General features: G+C 47.1%; 1 protein-coding gene across 1 annotated transcript in view; it reads left to right on the top strand.

Annotated features, from left to right (window-relative positions):
• The window catches only part of CYP27A1 (cytochrome P450 family 27 subfamily A member 1), a 142,667-nt gene that overhangs the window by 34,345 nt on the left and 86,758 nt on the right, over positions 1–21,564 (top strand). Inside the window, exon 3 of the mRNA XM_088472354.1 lies at positions 15,593–15,792. Coding sequence (XP_088328480.1) covers positions 15,593–15,792 — 200 coding nt within the window. The remainder of the gene's footprint in view (positions 1–15,592; positions 15,793–21,564) is intronic.

Raw genomic sequence — 21,564 nt, forward strand, 5'->3', positions numbered from 1 at the left:
TTTTACGTATGAGAATTTGTGAAGGATTTCTATACAGTATATGGCAGCCTGATTAAATCGGGTTTTATAATAGTTTGACAGACAAAAAGGTCGACAGGATTAAAAGGTCAACAGGTTCAAATGGTCAATAAAATTTTTTTTTATGGGGGGCTTGTAATTTAACCCTAACTCTCTCCCTAGTGTCTAACCCTAACCCTTTCCCTAGTGCCTAAACCTAACCCCTCCAGCAGCCTAACCCTCCCCTGGAATCAGTATGAATGATCCCAACGCTGGAAGACCGGCAGCAGTGAAGATCCCAACAGGGGATTTCGATAAGTATAACTAACCCTAGCCCCTCTCTAACCCTCCCTTAGGGGTGCCTAACCCTAACCTCCCCCTAGTGCCTAACCCTAACCCCCCCTAAGTGCCTAAATCTAAAACCCCCTGTCCCCGCAGCCTAAATCTAAGTCTCCCGGGGGGTTGCCAAATCCTAACCTCCCCCCCGGGGGTGCCTAACCCTAACACCTCCTTTCCCTAGCCTAACCCTCCCGGGTGGGTGGCTAACCCTAAGTCCCCCCTGGGAGCCCCTAACCTTGCCCCCCCCCGCGGCTGTACATGCCCGCCACCTGGCTTACCTTCGTTCAGTATACCAGGCGTCGGGCTCCCGGCGTAGGTATAATGACAGGCGTCGGGATTTCGGCACCTGTCATTAGTGTCGGGATTTGACAGTCGGGAAGCCGGCGGTCAGCATTTCGACCATCGGCTTCCTGACTGCATCCCCCCTCCCCTAAGTGCCTAACCCCTAACCCTAACATTAAAAATGTTTAAACACCATAAAAAAGTGTTGTCCATGTTGGTGACCACTATATGTATGTAGACCATTTGAACCTGTGAACCTTTTAAGCCTGTCAACCTTTTGTACCTGTCAACCTTTTGGTCCTGTCAATCTATTGAATGTAGACCATTTGTTGTCGACACATTGACTGTTATTATCTGGAAATGTACTTAATAAAATGTATACATTTAATGATAAGCAATCAGCAGAATCAGAATGTGTTCAGCGGCAAGGTTTGTATATTGGAGGATAAACTCTGCAACTTATTTTTCTTGCTAACTGTACCAAGAGTAGATAATACTTAAGGGGCCCATACATCAAGAAAAATGTGGGGCAATTCTCCATTCTACCGATGACTGGGTCGGATGGTCGGCAAAATTCAACAGTTTGGACAATCTCAATTCGTCGATCCCGACCCAAAAATGGTGGGAATCTTTGCGTCAGGGATTTTTAACATGTTGTATTTTGTTCCCCTGACCTTTTGTCTGTCAACCTATTATAAAACCTGACTTAATCAGGCTGCCATATATATAGAAATCCTTCAAAAATTATCATATATAAAATACCTACCTACTTAAACTTATAAACATAATTTGTATTAACTATACAGAAATTACAGCACAAAAACAACAAACAAGCAAATTAGGTTTTAACTCACTTTCTTTGTCTCTTTACACATCTTCACTGAAGTGCCAAAACTCCTGGGATTAGTGTCTTCCCGGTAGACGGGTGACACTGTAGATCGAGGAATGTTTAATGTCTGCACAACTTCGTAAATGGAATGTCCCATCCGCCGGCACGCACTATCATGCACCGTTTGAACTCCGATAATTCACGCCGCCTTGCCATGAGCAGTCTAGCCGGTGTTCAAACTGACTCACGAGATGTTAGATTACAATTGATGCTAGTCTGGGCATTTCCAAGATGTCACAGTACAGTGACACAAACCCAAGTGTCAGATGACGATCGCTAATGCGTATGGAATCACTAACACTTGAGAAGGGGTTTGTGATCCCTGGGTGTTTCAGGGTGGGGGTGACCTAAAGTGATCGGAAAAAGGGGCTGTGTCATGGGCGTATTATGGGAGTGTCACGGGCGTGTCTGGGAACGCTGCTGTGTTCCTAATCACAATTCTCAGCTTCAGAGGCCATATTTAGTTAGCTAGAGTAGACCCTTGGCTACCTCAAATGTCGATATTGCAACCCATGTACACTCCATCGCACCGTCCCGCACAAAATGAAGGCTGATATAGCATTTACATATTTCCGCAACCGCTACTGCGACTACGGCTGCATTACCAACTATCTCTGAATCAGGCCCATAGACGTTCTTCTTTCCTTTGGAGACTGTAACAGTCCTGCCTTTATATATTTGGTAGTGCCCCCGTTTTCTGTTAAATAGAACAATGAAGTATATTTTCATACATAAATAAATGACATTTTGTATTGTAATATATACTGATATTCTTCTGAAACTTTATTTTCCCATCACGCTATTAATGCAATCAGCTCAATAGGAAGCTGCTCCTCCATCGCAGAGAGTTGGGTAGGTGCTGCATTCCTGCCACGTTCCTTGCCCCACTCAAATTAGATCATACCAGTTAGAATAATACCTTTTGCTTAATGTCACACAGTATCAAGTATATGTAGAAATAATGAATACAGCATTAATGCAAATACATACAGTATATTAAAAATAAAAGTACATTCAAAATTTCATACAGAATAATAAAAATAATTATCTTCCTTCATTTGTTTAGGTAGCTTTAACGTTTGATCAAGGGACAAGACATACTTTCACCTGCATTGTTATCCTGATGTTTGCACAACTGCAGAACTATCGGTCCAGTAAATTATTTAGCAACATATCTCAATGGCCTAAGTGCACTGATTTAATAGTTCAGTTTGATATTGTTTTGCATCAGTCATATTATTATCCCACATTCCAAAGTTTTCATAATAGCAAAGTGCAAAAATCAGTATCACGCTTGAGGGGGCAATAGTGCCTCCAAAATGACAGTGTGTACAGCTGAGACCCTACCCGTAAGGTACAGGATGCAATCAATATCCCGGCCACGGGGACTCTGGCGGCTCAGGTTGCCTTAGCTGGTATCCCGATACCTGTCAGAATCCTGGTGCCACTGGCACAGTGCCAGCATCCCGACCGCCAGAATCCCGAAGGTAAGTAGCGTGGTTATTGGGAGGGTAAGGGTTAGGCACCAAGGGGGGAGGTTTAGGGTGCTGGGAGGAGGATGTTAGGTTTAAACACTAGGGGGGAGGTTAGGTTCAGGCACCAGGCAGGGAGGGTTAAGGTTAGAGTAGGGAGAGGGGGAGGGTTAGAATACTGACGACATGTGTCTGTATTCTAATCCTGTCGGGATGCCAGAGTCGGGATTCTGACCTCCGGGATCCTATACCCATCCCATAAGGGACACATAAACGGGGGGCAATGTTTGGCACCATAGGCATAACTCAAATTTACTGCCTCCACCTCCAAGACCCACTTTTCAGCACAAATAATAACTCCTACCTGCTCCTGGGTGGGTGGCTGGTAAGGCTGCAGTCCAGATGCACTGATGTCTGATGCAACACACTGTCTAGGCGCTACTGTTGTCATGGGGCAAATGCAGGATTTCTAGAGAAGGGGGTGGAAGGGGTTCCAAATGCTAAAAATGTCAATGCATAACTACACAGTACATAAAGGAAGCAATTCAATTAGAGGTGATGGCACGAGGTGCCAGAGAAACAGTCAGAATGCTGGCACATCATAGGCATCAACATTACACATTTTCTCTCACACCCCTTAGAGATATGCAGGTAAAAGGAGACTGTTTCTTACCTATTAAGTCTTATTCTTCGACTCCATAGGGGGCACAGGAATGACACTGGGTATAGCCTGGAGCGGAGAGTCTGGGCACCAAATAGTTAACTCAAATCACCCACAAGCCCAGGCTCTGGCTCTTGTTCTTGGACCTTCAATGACGAAAGCCGGAGGCCCAAATCCAGACCGGACTGTAAGAAGGAAAGGATACGGGATAGGCGGAAAGGCGGGGGAGTTAAAACCCCTAGCCGTACACCAAGCAAAGTAAGTACGCCATACACGGTGATAGATACGCGCCGAAGAAAGCTTCCCAGCCTGCAGCATAGTCCGAATGACCTCCTGGAGAATCCTTTCGCCCTTAGGACGGATGTCTCAAAAGCCACCTTGTCAAAGCGAGATAGGTCAGATCCGGATGGAAACACAGACCCTGAGACAGAAGATCCGGTGGCAGAGGAAGACGCAGTGGTGCGTCTATGGAGAGTCTCAGTAGATCGCGTACCACACGTGCCGAGGCCAATCCGGTGCCACCAGGATCAACGTGCCTCCTTCCAGCTTGTACTTGCGGAGAACCCGGAGAATCATTGAAATCGGAGGGAAAATGTAAATCAGATGGAAGTTCCATGGAACCATCAGGGCATCTACCAGGAGAGCTTCCGGATCCAAGATGCGAGAGCAGTAGCTCAGTAGCTGAGAATTGTGACAAGACGCCCTGATGGCTTAGGAAATCTGCTTCTCAATTCTGAACTCACAGGATGAAGACTGCAGACAGTACTGGAAGATGATGTTCTGCCCAATGGAGAATTCCACTGACTTCCTACTTGGCTCCTTGACTACAAGGGCCACCGTGGTGGTTTATGTAAGTCACTACATTTGCTTTGTCCGACTGTATCTTTACCGGACGTCCATGAAGGAGGTGCTGTGCTTGACACAGAGCCCTGTATACTGCATGAAGCTCCAGGATGTAGATGGAAAGCTGTCTCTACTGACTGTGAGTAGGACCAAGTCCTGGATCCAAAAGGAGCAGCCCTTGTCTAGATGTGAGTGTTGGAGCCACCACAGTAGGGAGAGCCGTATCTACTGGAGAAGAATGAGAGTCTGCGCCTTGAGTTTCAGAAGAGACTTGATCCATCACTTTAGAATGACTCTTTGAAGAGGCCAGAAGTGAAACTGACCATACTCCACCATGTTGAACATTGATACCAGAGACCCAAGAATATGCATGCATGAGCATATGGACACCCAACGCTGGCCTCTTGTCCAGAGGGAGGAACACTCTCTGAACTTTGGAGTCCAACAAGGCTCCTAGGTGGAGCATCTCCTGAGACATGGATTTCTGCCAATTGATTATCCATCCATGTTACTGTAGAAGCTCCATTGTCAGCTGGATGTGTTCCCGGAGAACTGTTGGAGACTGGGCCAAAAAAGCAAGTCGTCCAGGTAAGGTAAGATTCTGATGCCCCCGCGGTGAAGGTGTGCTGCCATTACTGCCATGACCTTCGTAAACACACAAGGGGTTGTGGATAGACCAATGGGTAACGTCTGAAACTGATAATGGTTTGTTTGTACTGCAAAGCAGAGGAAGTGTTGATAATTGGCTCATATACGGATATGCAAATAGGCATCCTGGATATCCAATGATGCCATTAAGTCCCCCGGTTTCAAGGCTAGAATGATGGACCGAAGGAACTTGTTCAAGTGTTTTAAATTGAGGATGGGTCGAAAAGAGCTGTCGGGCTTCTGTAACAGAAACAGATTGGTGTAAAAGCCTAACCTATCTGGGACAAGGGAACGAGAATGACTCCTGAGGCCATGAGAGAGTGAATAGACTCCTTGAGAGCTTCTACCTTTTCAGTAGGAAGTCTGGCATAGCCCTGAGACACGACATCTCTGACCCAAGCATCTGTTGTGGTCTGCATCCACACTGCCGAAAAGTGAAGAAGCCGGCCTCCCACCCAGAGGTCCCTCAGGAGGAGGCTCACCCCATCGTGCAGCAGGTTTGTCCACTGACTTGGCAGCCGGATGTCTAGTGAACCAGGGTTGCTTACCTCTGGGTTTGGAGCTTTTAGGAACCGATCTCTGGCTTCAGGGAAATGGCTAACCTCTGGCTTTGCCCTGTGGATGAAAGGAACATTGAACCTTACTCCAAATATGACAGAGACGAGATATAGAAGATTAGGTTGGTGAACTGGAGTCAAAAGCGTTTGCCCTCGGATGTTGCCCTGTACCAGAGAAGAATGGGGATACTGAAGATACAGAATGGCATGAATTGTTAAAAGCAAACTCAGCAAGCAGTAGATGGGATACCCAGTCATTATGGCACTTGGAAACATAGCAGTGTAGATGTTGTTTCAGTCACTGGTTAATGCGCTCAGTTTGTCCATTGATCTGCGGATGGTACCCTGAAGAAAGGCTAAGGTCAATGCCCAGGGAAGTACAAACGCTATCGAGAACTGTGCCACAAATTGTGTTCCTCTATCCAACATGATATCCTTGGTAAGCCGTGTTCCCAAAAGATGTGTTGGAGAAACAGGCCAGAGAGTTCTTTGGCAGAAGGAAGCTTTGGCAATGGTATGAAGTGTGCCAATTTGCTAAAGCGGTCCACCACCATCCAGATCATGGAACATTGAGCAGGCATTGGGATGTCAACGATGAAATCCATGGCGATGTGGGTCCAGGGTTTCCTAGGTATGAAAAGTGGAAGTAACAGACCTGAAGGAGCTGTCTGAGGTGTCTTATTTCTGGCACAGCCCTCACATGCCAGGACAAACTCACGCACATCTTTGGTCAACAAAGACCACCAAACAGAGCAGGAGAGTAACTCTAAGGTCTTACTGATGCTTGGGTGACCAGAAGTTCGACAAGCGTGAAAATCCAGCAGAACTGCTCTTCTAAACTTCTCTGGAACAAATAAACGACCAGAAGGATTTTCAGGAGGTGACTCCGATTGACAGGCCCGAATGAGATCAGCCAGATTTCAGGTAGTGGCACAATGGAAGGAGTCCGGAATGATAGCTTTGTCTGCTCTGGAGACCTGTTGTATAGGTTCGAAGCTCCTGCATTGCGTCAACCTTGATGTTCTTTGAACCAGGATGGAAGGAGATTAGATAGTTGAACCGGGTAAAAAATAATACCCAATGTGCTTGCCGCGAGTTCAACCTTTTAGCAAACTGAATGTGAGACAGGTTCTTGTTGTCAGGATGCTGCCTGGGATCGGCCACTACTCACCTCTGCGCTGGTGTCCTTGGGCTTAGATGTCCAGACGCTGGGAGTGGAGGTGAGTGGTAACTGAGTATTCTCCCTGGGGTCCACTAGGGCTTCCATGCATTCGTCCTGGTTTCCGGGGTGCCAGGCATGGGCGCAGCCATGTTGGTTCATATCACCTGACTAGTCTCTCCCAATGGTATTCCTGTGGTCACTCAGCTGATCCTCTGATCCAATGATCAGCTACACAGGTGTATTTAAGTCTGACTCCAGGAACAGGAAACTGCTGTTCGACTTCGCTGTTCCAGTGACTTGTGATTCTCACAAGTGTTGCTCTGTGTTTCCCTTCAGAGTGTTGCTTCAGCCCATTTACAATTCTCTAGTATTCCTGCATTAGCTTCCATGCTATTTTTTGTCTGAGACTTCATTGTCTCCCAGTACTCCTGTCTTGTATGTTTCTATGCCTGTGTGTCTTGTAATGTTCTGCCAGTTCTTCTGCAATTTCCCTGTGTTACTGAGGTGTCAGATTACCTGCTTTTTCTAATTAGCTCCCAGCTGCATCTCTTAGCATTACTAGTATATGCCTGTGTCCACTCTGCTCTGTGTCTTGTCTGTGCAAATCAGCACCTGCATTTCTAGCATTCCCAGTACATGCCTGTGTCCACTCTGCTCTGAGTCTTGTCTGTGCAAATCAGCACCAACATTTCTAGCAATTCCCAGTATTCTCTAGCAAGCCTGTGATGAGGATTTCTAGAGTGTTCCAATATTCAAGCATTCGGTTCACCTCCTGTGTTATAGCATTTACTTAATTTTATAGTTTCCAGTCTACTGCCATTCCCAGGTACCTGTCCAGAGCACTGCGACAGGTACCTGGACAGGTCTAGCAAATTTGGGTTCGGCCACAACTAGAAGACCTAGTTCAGTCACTTCCTTAGTCACCCAAACCCCCCGTCTCACCGTCCTCTACAGAGGAACACTTGCACCGGATCATGACACTTGTGGTCACTAAAAACCATAATCTGGTGTTTGGCCCCTTCCAGCCAGTGTCTCCAGTGCTCGAAGGCCCATTTAATTGCCAGCAACTCCTGATTTCCCACATCATAGTTGTGTTCAGCGGAAGAGAATTTGCGAGAAAAAAATGCACATGGGTGCAACTTATCATCAGAAGGGTCTTTCAGTGACAAAACTGCTCCAGCTCCTACTTCAGAGGCATCCACCTCTAGGACAAATGGAAGGTCAGGATCAGGATGTCGGAGTACCAGTGCCTGAGTGAATGCAACCTTGAGGTCTTCGAAAGAATGGATTGCTTTAACTGACCAATATTGGGTATCCGCTCCTTTCTTGGTCAGATTCACAATGGGTGCCACAATGCTGGAGAAAGATTTGATGTATCGGCGATAGTAATTAGAAAAGCCGAGGAAATGCTGGATAGCCTTAAGGGAAGTTGGTTGGACCCACTTCAGTATAGCCTCGACTTTACCAGGATCCATCGAAAACCTGAGACGAGATGGTATATCCCAGAAAAGAAACCTGAGTGACATCGAAATCACATTTCTCCAACTTGGCATACAGGTGGTTCTGTACACACAATAGAGGTTCATGGTTTTATTGTATTGTATATTTATTCTGTTGACTGTGAGATATTTGTCTTTTTTTATATTTAATCTGAATATTGGTATTTACATATATGAATAAATATAAAAATAATAAAATTATTAGTTCATTATTATTTTTTAGTTTGGAGCCATGACTGGTCCTTATATGCATGTGAATTCTGTCATCTTATAGTAGATTTTTTATTAGCGCAGTCTGTTCTCATTGTTTTTTGTCTTGGTTTTTATGGGTCCTCACAAACCCCACTATCAATGACCTGCTGCTTTTGACACATTAAGAACCTTTGCACAATTGCTTTAATATAAATAGATTACAAATTTTTTGATTAGCGCCGGGAACATTTGTTTGTTGCCTTTTAGTACACCCAGTTTGAGTGAGCGTTCAGTGTTTAATTCCTTTACCATGATGTTATTAAGTCCTCTATAGTTAATACAGGGACAAAGGGATCCATCCTTCTTTCCCACAAAAGAAAAAGCCAGCTCCTACTGGTGACTTAGAGGGGCGGATGAATGCTTTTGCCAAGGCATCCTCGATGTACTCTCTCATAGCTTTTACCTCTGGTACTGAAAGGGAATACAACCGACCTTTGGTAATTTTAGCACCTGGATACAAGTTGATGGCACAGTTGTAGGGCCTATGAGGAGGAAGGACATCCACAAGTTTTTTAGAAAAAATGTCAGCATAATCCTGGTACTGAAGTGGAATGGTTGGAGGAGCCTCAGCAACCGCAGGTTGTACTGACCGAACTGGAATGACCAGGCAATGATTCTGACAAGCGTGACTCCATCCAATTATCTCTCCAGACTGCCAATCAATAACGGGATTATGATCCCTAAGCCACGGAAGACCAAGAATGACTGGAGCCAAGGGACAATGGAGGAGATAAAAAGACAAAGTCTCAGAGTGCAAAATTCCGACAGATAAACGGAGAGAAGGCGTCTTAAATTTAACATGACCTGATGAAATCAATCCTCCATCCAGACCACAGATTGGGATTTTCTGATCCAAAGGGACAGCTGGAACACCCAGAGTGCGGAAGAAAAGGAAATCCATGAAGTTGCCTGCCACCTCGCTATCCAGAAATGCCGAAGTAGTCAGAGTGGAATCAGAAAGTTGGATGGCTGCTGGAACTAAAATAGAAGTTTTGGAGGAAATGGGAGCCAGGCCTAAATGCAAATTCTCCTGAACACCTAGGCCTTGCATTTTACCGTTCTGAGCGGACAATTATTAACAGTATGGCCTTTCTAACTGCAATACATAAAGACCGTCTTCTGCATCTCTCTTCTGGCGATAGGCGAGATGCATCAATCTGCATTGGCTCTTCTGCTTTCGAAGGTGGAACCCAAGCGAGGGAACGAGGCAACCTGGTGGGAAGGTTTTGCTCTCGTTTTCATTCCCGTAGATGCTGGTCAATCTTAATGGCCTGTTGCATTAGATCATCCAAGGACTCAGAAGGTGAATGTTGAACGAGGATGTCCTTGATGGCCTCAGAAAGACCGAGACGGTATTGGCTGCATAGAGCCAGCTCGTTCCAACCCGTCAATTGCCCATCTGCGGAACTCTGAGGGGTAATCCTCCGCTGCCTTCTGACCCTGTTTGAGGGAATGCTATTTAGACTCTGCCAGAGCGGTCCGGTCCAGGTCATCATACAATAGGCCCAGGGCCGTAAAGAAGGCATCCACGGTCTGTAATGCAGCATGGGCTGAAGGCAATCCAAAGGTCCAGGTCTGTGGATCCCCCTGATGGAGAGAGATTACCAGTCCCACTCGTTGCAACTGCGTCCTTCAAGAGACTGGATGAAGTCTAAATAAAGCTTGCAACTCTCGCAGAAGTTTAAAAACTGTCGGCGATCCCCAGAATACCGATCCGGCAAATTCATTTTCGGTTCTTGGATAGGAACTGGGATCACAGGAGAACGGCTCTCTTAACACCTAATGAGAGTTCCTGAACCTTCTGGGCAAGAGCTTGAATTTGAGCTGCAAGCACCTGTGCAGGATTCTGCCCCTGTTCCATATTAGCTGAAGTTATCAGTCCAATACAACTCTTTCTTTCACTATTAGGCCGACTATAATGTTACGATTACCAGTGACCACTCCAAGTAAGCCGTTTAGAACCCAGACTACGAGGTCTTCCACCACTAACAACCGCCTGTTGTTCCCTTAGAGATAAATCGCTCACCGGTACTTAGGCGGCAGCTTGGACTTCCTGCTCAGAATAGTAGCAGCTTAAAGGAGTGTCAACTGGAACCTTGAGATAAAAAGAAGGAGTCTTGCAGATTATTCAGATAAAGAGATACGGCTTGGGAGCCGATGGTGTGAAGTGTGCCAATGGTGGGGCTACTGTGCCAATGGTGCGGCAAATGTGCCAATGGCGCGGCAATTGTGTCGATGGTGCGGCAATAGCCGTTAGTAGACAGTCAATGGTAAAAGCTGTGGCTTTGAGAGCCAATGGTGTGGCAAATGTGCTGATGATGCGGCTTGTGTAACGATGGTGCGGCACTGGCCATTGGTAGACAGTCAATGGATATGCTGTGGCTTTGAGCGCCGATGACACAGCAAATGTTCCGATGATGCGGCAAATGTGCCGATGATGCAGCAATGGCCGTTGGTAGATAGTCAATGGATATGCTGTGGCTTTGATATGGCAAATGTGCCGATGATGTGGGTTGTATGCCGATGGTGCGGCCATAACCCTTGGTAGTAAATGATAATGCTGTGGCTTTGAGATGGTGCGGCAAATGTGCTGATGGAGCAACAGCCGGAGATTGGTTGTTAAAAATAAATGCTGCGGCTTGGAGAGCCGATAGCAGCACGGAGGTGTAGGTGCTGAGGTATAGAAGCCGTTGAAGAAGATTGAGAACAGGGAACAGCATGGAAGCTGTTGGTGCGGAAAATGTGCCGAAGGTGCGGCAAGAGCCGATGGTAGGAGTAAGTAGTCGGTGCTGCGGTTGGGGAGCCGATGGCAGCACGGTGGTGTAGGTGCGGTGAGGAAGCTGTAGAAAAAGTTGGACAACCGGAGGTAGCACAGAAGCCACTTCAGAAAATCTACACAACGAGGAGGAACAGAACGCTTGACCATGCAGCCAAGCCGATGAAATCCACAGATATGCTATAGTCAGTGAGGCGGCAAAAGTCCAGTGTGTACAAATAGAGGGAAGCACCAATCACACTGCATTGTGGATGACACGTCACTTCCTAAGGCGTGCCGATTGCCTAGTGACAGGAGAAACTGGAGTAACCCCATCCTGACTGGGTAAACTGCTCGAAGGAGACAAGTCGTGACCGCGACTTATAACAGCACCCTACTGGAGGAAGAAGAAATGTGCAATGTCAGGGTACCATAATTCTTAGTTATTAGTACAGCAACATATTGCCTAGAATTGAATTCCCCAAAAGTATCTATTCTAAATAGGAGAAAGGTAAATAGTGATAACACGAAAGTCTCAACCACCTTTTACTTCTCATTCCCTCTGCTCCCACACCCACCTTTTCCCTCAAATCTCCAACTGCCAACTAGCTCTTTCCTCATATACCACTGTCTACCAGTTGTTTCCTCAAATATTTCTGTTCCTTTACATGCCTCTCTGCCCACCATCTTTTCTCTCATATGCACCCCAACGCCAGCCAGCATTTTTATCACATGCCTCACACTGCCCTTCTGCTTATCCCTCACATATCTGCAGACCAAATATGCCACTCTGCCCACCAGCTTTCTCCCACATATCAACCCTATTAGCAAAGTATAGCAGAGTTGGCCTGGGCATGTGACCAATTGGCAAAGTGACAAAGGAAGGACAATGGGGTCCGTAACTTGATCGATAGTAATATGTAAATATATGTATATAACCACAGACAGTACACTGGGCCCTGGTGTACGGGTTGCGCGGCATAGGTGCTTTGAGTGGCACAGCATAGGTGGCGTTAAGTCCACACGTGGTACAGCTTAACCAGATCTTAGGTTTATTTAACCATGTAGAACAACAAGGTGGCATAGAGACAGAGGAATACTAACAAACTAAAGATGGGTATCCACTAGATGATATGTTCCATGAGCGATATCGTCTAGTGTTTGCCCTGCAGTGCCGGGCTCAATGTCGTTAATGACATTGAACATCCATACTGAACGATATCATTAATGATATCATTCAGTGCCAGCACCCTCCCTCAACCACGTACTTGCAGAATCTGCTGATATGTCAGGTTGCTCTGCAAGTACGGGCCGTAAAAAAGATATTGTCAACGACCAGCAGGAGCACGCATCACTGGTCGTTGACGGCATTTCCACTGGACGATATTGCAGATGATGAACGATAGCGATATCGCTCGAATCGTCCAATTTATTGTCTAGTGGATACCCACCTTAACAATACTGGAGCAGTCTGGAGCATAAGGGTAATGCTGGATGTTGTAGTGCGCCAGGATGGTATATGCCCAGTTAGTTGGTGCTGCTATGCCCCTCAGTAATAGTGGTGGTGGTAATTGCGGTACTCTGTAGGAGTCTGTATGGCTCTTATGGCTGGGTGTCTCAGAGGGCACCTCCAGTCTCATGGAACGCTAAAGAGGAAAGAGCCACAGTGGTTCCTAGTGACTGTCAGCTCTGCTGCTCTATGGATATGAGGAGCTCATTATTCAACACCCCCCCTCACTCAACACTGCCTCTCATCACAATACAAGTCAGTGAGTATCACACACAATTAAACGTCCCATCTGTAATTAGAGACAAAGGAAGGGTTAAGCAACGTGGCTCAGTGAGAAAACATTAGCTCTTCAAATATGTTCCAATACACATTACTGCAAGAAAACACTTAGGACATGACAAATAAAATCTAATCAACATGTCGTCAACATGGTTTTCACTGGACATGTACAACACATTTTGGCAGGAGATGTATGAAGGGGCAGGCAACAGACATTATTTGTCAGGACCTGCTTCACCCATTTAGCGTGGCGAACCAGGTTCCTTCATCGGCGGCATGTATTATCTTCGTTGCTGAAGAGGGAGAGTGGTAACTCACCTCTTTCAGCGTCTGACCGGCACACTAGCACCCCTGTCATTTACCACCTAGCCCTACATTTATACATAGGGAGAAGCGGTATCAGCGCACATAACTAAATCCCCATAACGACGTATTATACATCAACTCCATTAACTGAAGCAATCAAATCCGTTTTCAGACTATGATTATCATCGACTGACAAAATACATGTTAAAAATCGAGATTGTCCAACATGTTGGATTTGGAAAATCACCCAACCCAGTCACCCGTGAATTGCCCTAATGAAGTTCCCCATTTATTAACAATGCATAACCCCTTTAGCGCTCGTTATCCTTTCTGTATTTAACAAACAGCAGTAATCTAAGATTACCACTGTTTGTCACAGCATCGTTCTCACCATCTTTAGATGGTGAGAGCGATGCGGTGCCTTTCAGGCACTGACGGGTCCCTGCCGGTGAACATGTCATGCACATGCGCAGATGGTTCGGCACACATTCACATTACACAGGAGCCCGTCGCTGGCAGGGTTAGGTTGCCAGCAGGTGAGCTGAAGACCTCACCGACAAGAAGGACTTCACTGGATCTCGCTGGAGGGGTACTGCTGAATAACAGTAGAATTTTCGTTTGTGTCACAGTAATACGAAAAGAAAAATGCTGCTGGAGTTTAGCTTGGTTAATTAATGGGGCCCTAATTGTTGATGTATAGCCAGCTTAACTCTGCCCACCAGATTTTTCTCACATCAACTCTGCCCACTAGCTTTTCCTCACATGCCCCCCTGCTCACCAAATTGTTCCTCAAATGCCCACTAATTTGTTCCTCATATGCATTCCTGTCAGCTAAATTTTTTCTTACATGTCCCCCCTGCCGTGGGTCCTTTGACTACCTGCTCCCTCCCTCCTCCACCATACCTGATTGTCCATCACCACCATGGCTGCACAGGAACCGCCAAGACTGCCTCTGCTGCTCTGTTATCAATATAGCTGTCTGCAGCCTCTATTCATCAATATAGGAATTGTCCCAGCCAGCGAGCGAGCGACAGAGAGGGAGGTGACTGGCAGCTCCCAAGCACAGGCCCTCGCCTCTGTCTGTGCGCACTGCACAGATGTGTCCGAGTTGTTGGTTCGTTTGTTTGTTTCACTACAGGAGGACAGATGCGGAAGGCGGGAGTCATTCCGTGTGCTGACCGTGACAGGCAGCGGGCAGCTGTAGGAAACAGCAGCAGAGCACCCCTTCCTAGTCTCCAGTGCAGATACTGTAGGTTAAGCAAGCTCCTTCCAAAACTCCAAGACATTGGAGACATTGCAGTCATTTGAGCTGCTGTAACAATACAGCAACTCACACAGGGCCTGATTCAGAGCCGGACGCTCTGACCAGAGCGCTCGCTCTGAATCAGTGCCCACCTACCTTAAAATGGAGCAGCCTACTGGCCGCCCCCATAGCTGTGGGTGACCACCCACAGCATATGCGAGCGGCCAAAAAGATGGTCGCGATGGTCAAGACCATCGCGACCATCGGGCTTGCGACGAGACCCTTGTGGTAGGGTCTCGTTGCTGCAAGCCCTGGAGTGATTTTGGCTCTATCAGAGCCAAAATCACTCCCACTGACATCACTAGTGATGTCAGTGGGGCCGGACTCAGACGGTAGGCGTTCCCATGGGAACACCTCCGTCTGGCAACCACGCCCCCGTTACGCACACTAAAGGGGGCGTGCTGTCAGTCACCATCGACAGCACGCCCCCTTTAGTGCGAGACCCATAACGACGGCTTGGCCGTTGTTATACGGGTCTCCTGCATGCGTACGAAGGAGCTCCCTCCGTCGTGCGCATGCGCATTGGGGGAACATCGACCCGCTTGCAAGCGTCCTGCGCTCGCGAGCGGGTCTGAATGACCCCCACAGTGCAATTCCTGCAGCCTCAGTCACTCTCATCTCTGTTCAGATAGAAAAGCTGCAGAAGAGAAGTGTAAAGAACTTGCTTAGTTAAATATAAACACTCCAGTTATTTAATGTGTGTAATTCAACTCATTAATACACAGCCTGTGATACATAGAGGGAGAGAGAGATTAGTTTTACTTGCTGATTACTATTGGAAATAGTTGGGACACCTGCGTGTATAACAGTATGACATATGACCATCTTGTTATCCCAGACAAGCAGAGAAATGGCACGCTCTTCGAACAGTTCTAAACAAGAGGATGCTGAAGCCGTCAGAAGCCAAGACCTATATAGGGAGTATTAATGAGGTGATTTCAGATTTCATGGTCAGACTGCAGGACTTGCGCAAGGAAAGCCCATCTGGAGAAATGGTCAATGATGTGGCAAATGAACTGTACAGATTCGCCTTTGAAGGTGACCCTAATTATAAGGAAAACATTTACTACTGTAATTTGCATGTTTTTCCTGTTTTATATTTGTGCTAGTATCTTTCACTGACTTGAATAAATTAAACAATGATTAATGAAAAAAGATTAGGATAGACCCAATATCAAGGCACTGTATAACAGACAAAATAACGAAATAATATAATACGTCCCCTTATCTGTCCATTGTAGATGTCTGTAGGACCGTTTTCTCCTTAGACTACCGGCAGGGTTTTTTTGGTAGGCTACATGGGTGGGGGAGGTTAGGGTTAGGGTGTGTGGGTTGGGGAGGTGGCTTCGGGCTCAGTGGCTCGCTTCGCTCACCACTAGATTATATTCCCCCTCTGTGCCCAAGTGGATGGTAGGGAATGACTTTGGACAGTAACTGGTGATGTCAAGGTACATCTACACAAGGGGATATGGCTGTAACGGGTTAGGCTGCGTTGGTGGGGGAGGTTATGGTTAGGCACTAGAGGGAGGGTACAGGGAAGGAATTAAGGTTAGGGATAGGAATTAAGGTTAGGGATAGCAGAAGAATACTTACCGGAATGCTGGGGGATCACAGGTCTGACCCAGAAGTGACGGCCACATGACTGCTGGGACCTGGAAGCTGCACTGGCCACCAGGGAGCAGGTAATTGACCACTGGGCCACCAGAGAGCAGATAAGCTGGGCCACCAGGGACTATATGTCGACATTCTAACCATACTTGCCTACTTTTGAAAAACACTTTCAGGGAGATTGCAGATGGAAGCAGAATGCGCCGTTGAGGGGGCGTGGTCTGCCCCACCCAAAGGGCGTGTCTACCACCTATGGGCGTATATATTCCTATAAGCTGAGACCCTAGCTCCCCCACTGACAATATATCTCTGCCCTACCACACAGAGCTAGCCCTAGGCATAGGCATTCTAAGCAAATGCCTAGGGGCGACTGGAATGCCTAGGGGCATTCCAAGGCTCTGCCGATGCCCTCCCCAGTGTTCGCAAATACGCGCTAAAGTGGCGACTCACTTTTTTAAAGAACCCGGTGATGCGATGTGCTGTGGCCAACCCCTGACAGCTGGCTGTCCCCCTGCAGAGACAGACATAACGCTGTCTGTTAGAGCAGCCAATGAGAGTCAGATAGACTCTCATTGGCTGCTGCTGTGGAAAGAAGCTGAGGACCGGAGAGGACTATGGGAGTGGAAAGCAAAGGAGCTATCGAAGCTCCCCCCCGCAGCCTCTTCCACTGTGCGAGTTGGCGGCCTTGGGCCACCGTTATTTACCCCTCCCTAGGCCCGTGGCATAAACTCAGGCAATAGGCCTGTACGTATATAGGTGGGCACAAGGCCCGGGCTACATAGGGGGCATTAGGCCCAATTGAAGGAATCTGCCCCCCCCCCAAATAGGTGTGTGACCTGGGCATTAGGCCCAGGTCACTAAAGGGCAAATAGGTGGGTCCCCAGTAGTTAACCCACCAATTTGCCCTTTAGTGATCTGGGCCTAAGGCCCAGGTCACTCCTATTTGAGGGGCAGCTACCTCCAGAGAGGCATATGGGGGACTCGTGGGGGCACTGCAGAGGGGGGCTACCACTGGGGGCACTGCAGAGGGGGGCTACCACTGGGGGCACTGCAGAGAGGGACTACCACTGGGGGCACTGAAGAGGGGGACTACTACTGCGGGCACTGCATAGGGGGACTAAAGGGCATTAATGTGCAGCATCATTTGTAAGGGGTATTACTGCATGGCATAATGTGTAAAGATCGGGCATTAATGTGTGGCATAATGTGTAAAGGCTGGGCATTGCTGTGTGGCATAATGTGTTAAGGGCATTAATGTGCGGCATAATGTGTAAAGACCGGGCATTTATCCTTTGATAAATATGCCTATTACCTAAAGCGTTATTCATAGGCTAACCATTCTATCGCTTTAAAATGGGACAAATTAATTAATTACACAGGTTCTGTGACTGGCTGACTTCATGCCTGGATTTCACCTGGTTTTAATGAGCCACAGAACCTGTGTAATCCATTAGTGTCCCAGTTTAAAGTGATGATATGGTAAGCCTACTTATTCACTATGGGTTTTGTGAACAGACAAGTCATATTACCTGAAAGATCTTGGAGGCATTAAAACATGCATTTAAGGGGCTTGTGGGGATATCTGATGCTGTTGGGGGTATCAGATGGGCATTTTAGGGGGATTTGGGGAGGTCTGAGAGGCATATGGGGAGCTCTAAAGCATAAATTTTGATGGGACCCAGAAATGGTCAGACAGGACCCCATTTTTTTACAGTGGTGGGTCCCTGGGACCCACAAATTTTGTCACTCACCGCTGCTCCTTACCCCAGAGCTAGGGGAGCACTGGGGTTAAGTACCCCCGGGCCCCCCTTGTGAGGGCCCCCCGCCAGAGATCGGATCTCTACAGTGATCCGATCACCAGCGCTGCACACACGTCAAGTCAAGCAGCTTCTATTTTTTTTTACTAATTAAATTTGAAGGCACTGGGACCTGTGTGTGTGTGTGTGTGTGTGTGTGTGTGTATATATATATATACATATATATATATATATATATATAATATGTATGTATATTTATAGGATGTGTATGTATGTGTACAATACATTTGTGTGTACATGTCTATGTGTATATACATATATATATATGATCAGTATGCTATGCCGGCGGCTGAATAGATGGAAGCTCGATCACTGAAGATCCCGACAGAGGAGATAAGTACCCTCCCCCTCTCCCCCCCCTAACCCTCCCTTAGTGGTGCCTAACCCTGACCTCCCCTTTCCTGCACCCTAAACCAACCCAACCCTCCCAGGGGGTGTCTAACCCTAAACTCCCCCCAGTGGTGCCTATAACCCTAAGCCCCCCTCCCCGTAGCCTAACCCTAATACACTCTGGGGGGTGCCTATCCCTAATCTACCCCCCGGGAGTTCCTAAATCTAACCCCCCCATTCTGGGGAAACTTAACATACTTACCCAGGTATGGACGTTAGGGGTTCTTGCATCAGTATATGGACAGCTGGCATCCCATCCGCCAGCAATATAACTACATCCGCATATAAACACTTACATTGCTGGTGGGATTATCTGCTAGGGGGCACCAGTCAAACTTTTGCCTAGGGCAGGACAGGTTAGTGCCCCCCTACACATATACAGAGGTCAGTGCCATGGAGCTACTGGGGTAGAATCACTGACACTCACCTTGGGGCCGGACACTTCTCCTACAGCTTCTCCACCGAGCTCCCAGACCCAGCCACCACCGTACAGCGCTCTCTCCTTCCAGACTAGAGCTTCTCTCTGCACCGGGTCAGCTCCAACATCACTCCTCCTCCCGCATGTCTCAGTCCCCATGGCTCCCATGTGCAGGTAGGAAAGGGGGACGGATCCACTGCTATTGCCACTGCCGCTGCAGACAGGCACTGTGGTGTGTGATCTGAGTCTCCATGCGGCTGCTCACAGACTCTCACTGATGCCCGACACCTGCACCGCTGTCCCAATCAGTCCAGCGCTGCTACCAGGCTCCACTCTGCCTGCCGCTGATGCCGCACCCAAGCACACTCTGTATGCGCACTGCTGACTAGCGCCGGCCACCACTACACACAACTCTGCGGTGGCCGGCCTTTAAATAACATGGCGTCGTGACATCATGACGTCCCCCGAATCGCGCATGCGCAGTCCAATGGCTTCCAAAAACTCGGGAGTTGAAGCAAACTTTGCGGGGGAGCGGGAGGCTTCATTGAAAACATCTACATGATGAATGAATGTTGACATGGTCATTGTCAATATTATTCTCATTCTTATGAATGTCGACATATCATACCACACCCCCATATTACTAATGAAATCAAGGAACACCAGTTCAGTTTTACATTTCATATGCTGATTGGTGGGGTAAAGAAGTAAGAACAATTGTTTGACAACATAACAGTGACTATTTAGAGTATGGCTACATCAACCTTGGATAAATTAGAGGAGTATTTGCTATCCTCAGTGTTTCTGAAGCTGGGTATCTGCTGACATGACTGTGCGATGTGTTAGTATATGGCATCACCGTTCACACGACACTATCAGCCATTCGATGATGCGATATATTGTTACATGCTTAGTGTAACAACACACCATCGTCTGTTTCAGCATCCCATCTCATGTGTAGCACATCAGATGAGACAACGCGACCACACAATTCATCAAACTATGAATTGGGTGGAATAGGGGATACAAATTATATGATGGTCGTTGCGATTTATCACGAATCACAAGATTGACCAACATATCATATAGTGTGTACCCATTTTAACACTGATTATGCACTATAACAGGAGTGGGCAAATAGCGACCCCCCAGCTGTTGTAAAACTACATATCCCAGCATGCCTTCCAACAGTTTTAGCATGGCCAAACAGCAAAACTAGCAAGGCGTGCTGCAATGTTATAGTTTTACAACAGCTGAGGGGCCGTTAATTGCCGACCCCTGCTCTATAATCTAGCATGCTCTACAGGGGCGTATCTAGGGGTCTGAGAGCCCCTGGCAAGCTAAGGGACAGCGCCCCCCCCCTCTCTCTTGCATTTTCCCCTACCACACAGTAGGGGGGGGGGGTGTTCAATAATTATATATATATATATATATATATATATTATATACAGACATACACACAACATGCTTACAAACACACACAGCATACATACACACATGATATACTTCCAAGCATACATACACACATAACATACACACATGACATGCTTACAAACACACACAGCATACATACACACATAACATACAGACATGACATGCTTACAGACACACACAGCATACACACACACATAACATACAGACATGACATGCTTACAAACACACACAGCATACATACACACATAACATACACACATAAAATACAGACATGACATACTTACAAACACATACACAGCATACATACGCACATGACATACTTACAAGCATACACACATAACATATACACAACATACTTACAAACACACACAGCATACATGCACACACGCTTAACATACACACAACATACTTACAAACACACACACAGCATACATGCACACACACATAACATACACACAACATACTTACAAACACACACACAGCATACACACACATAACATACACACTACATACTTACAAACACACACACAGCATACATACACACACACAACATACACACTACATACTTACAAACACACACAGTATACATGCACACACACATAACATACACACAACATACTTACAAACACACACAAGAGACTGACCTGTTAACACAAACACACACCCCCCCACCCAACCAACACTAACAAGAGACTGTCACTGACCTGTTAATAACACACACACACCACCACCCCCTACCCTGCCAACACTAACAAGAAGAGACTGACCTGTAACCTCACTGTGCCGCGCCGAACAGCTCCTCGATCCCTTGCACTGGGAGATGAGTCACTGCACCATGCGGGAGCCGAGGGTGGCAGAGCAGAGCTCACAGCAGGGTTGTGGACAGATCCCCTTCCGTAGATGTACCTACTGAAGGGGATCTATATACACAACCCTCACAGCAGCAAGTGAGGACAGCCGGGTGCGCCGCTGATATACACTGCAGTGGGCACCCGGCAAACAAAACTTGCAGCAGCGGCCGGGTCAGCATTCTGTGCTCAGTGTGGCTGTGGCCACCCACAGCCTACCTACCTATCCTTTCCAGCGGGTGCCCAACACACCATAACCTATCTGTCCACAGCACTGCAGAGCGCATCTATTGCT

This window comes from Taudactylus pleione, unplaced genomic scaffold, assembly GCF_031769625.1.
Source record: "Taudactylus pleione unplaced genomic scaffold, aTauple2 ptg000122l, whole genome shotgun sequence".
Classification (NCBI taxonomy): Eukaryota; Metazoa; Chordata; class Amphibia; order Anura; family Myobatrachidae; genus Taudactylus; species Taudactylus pleione.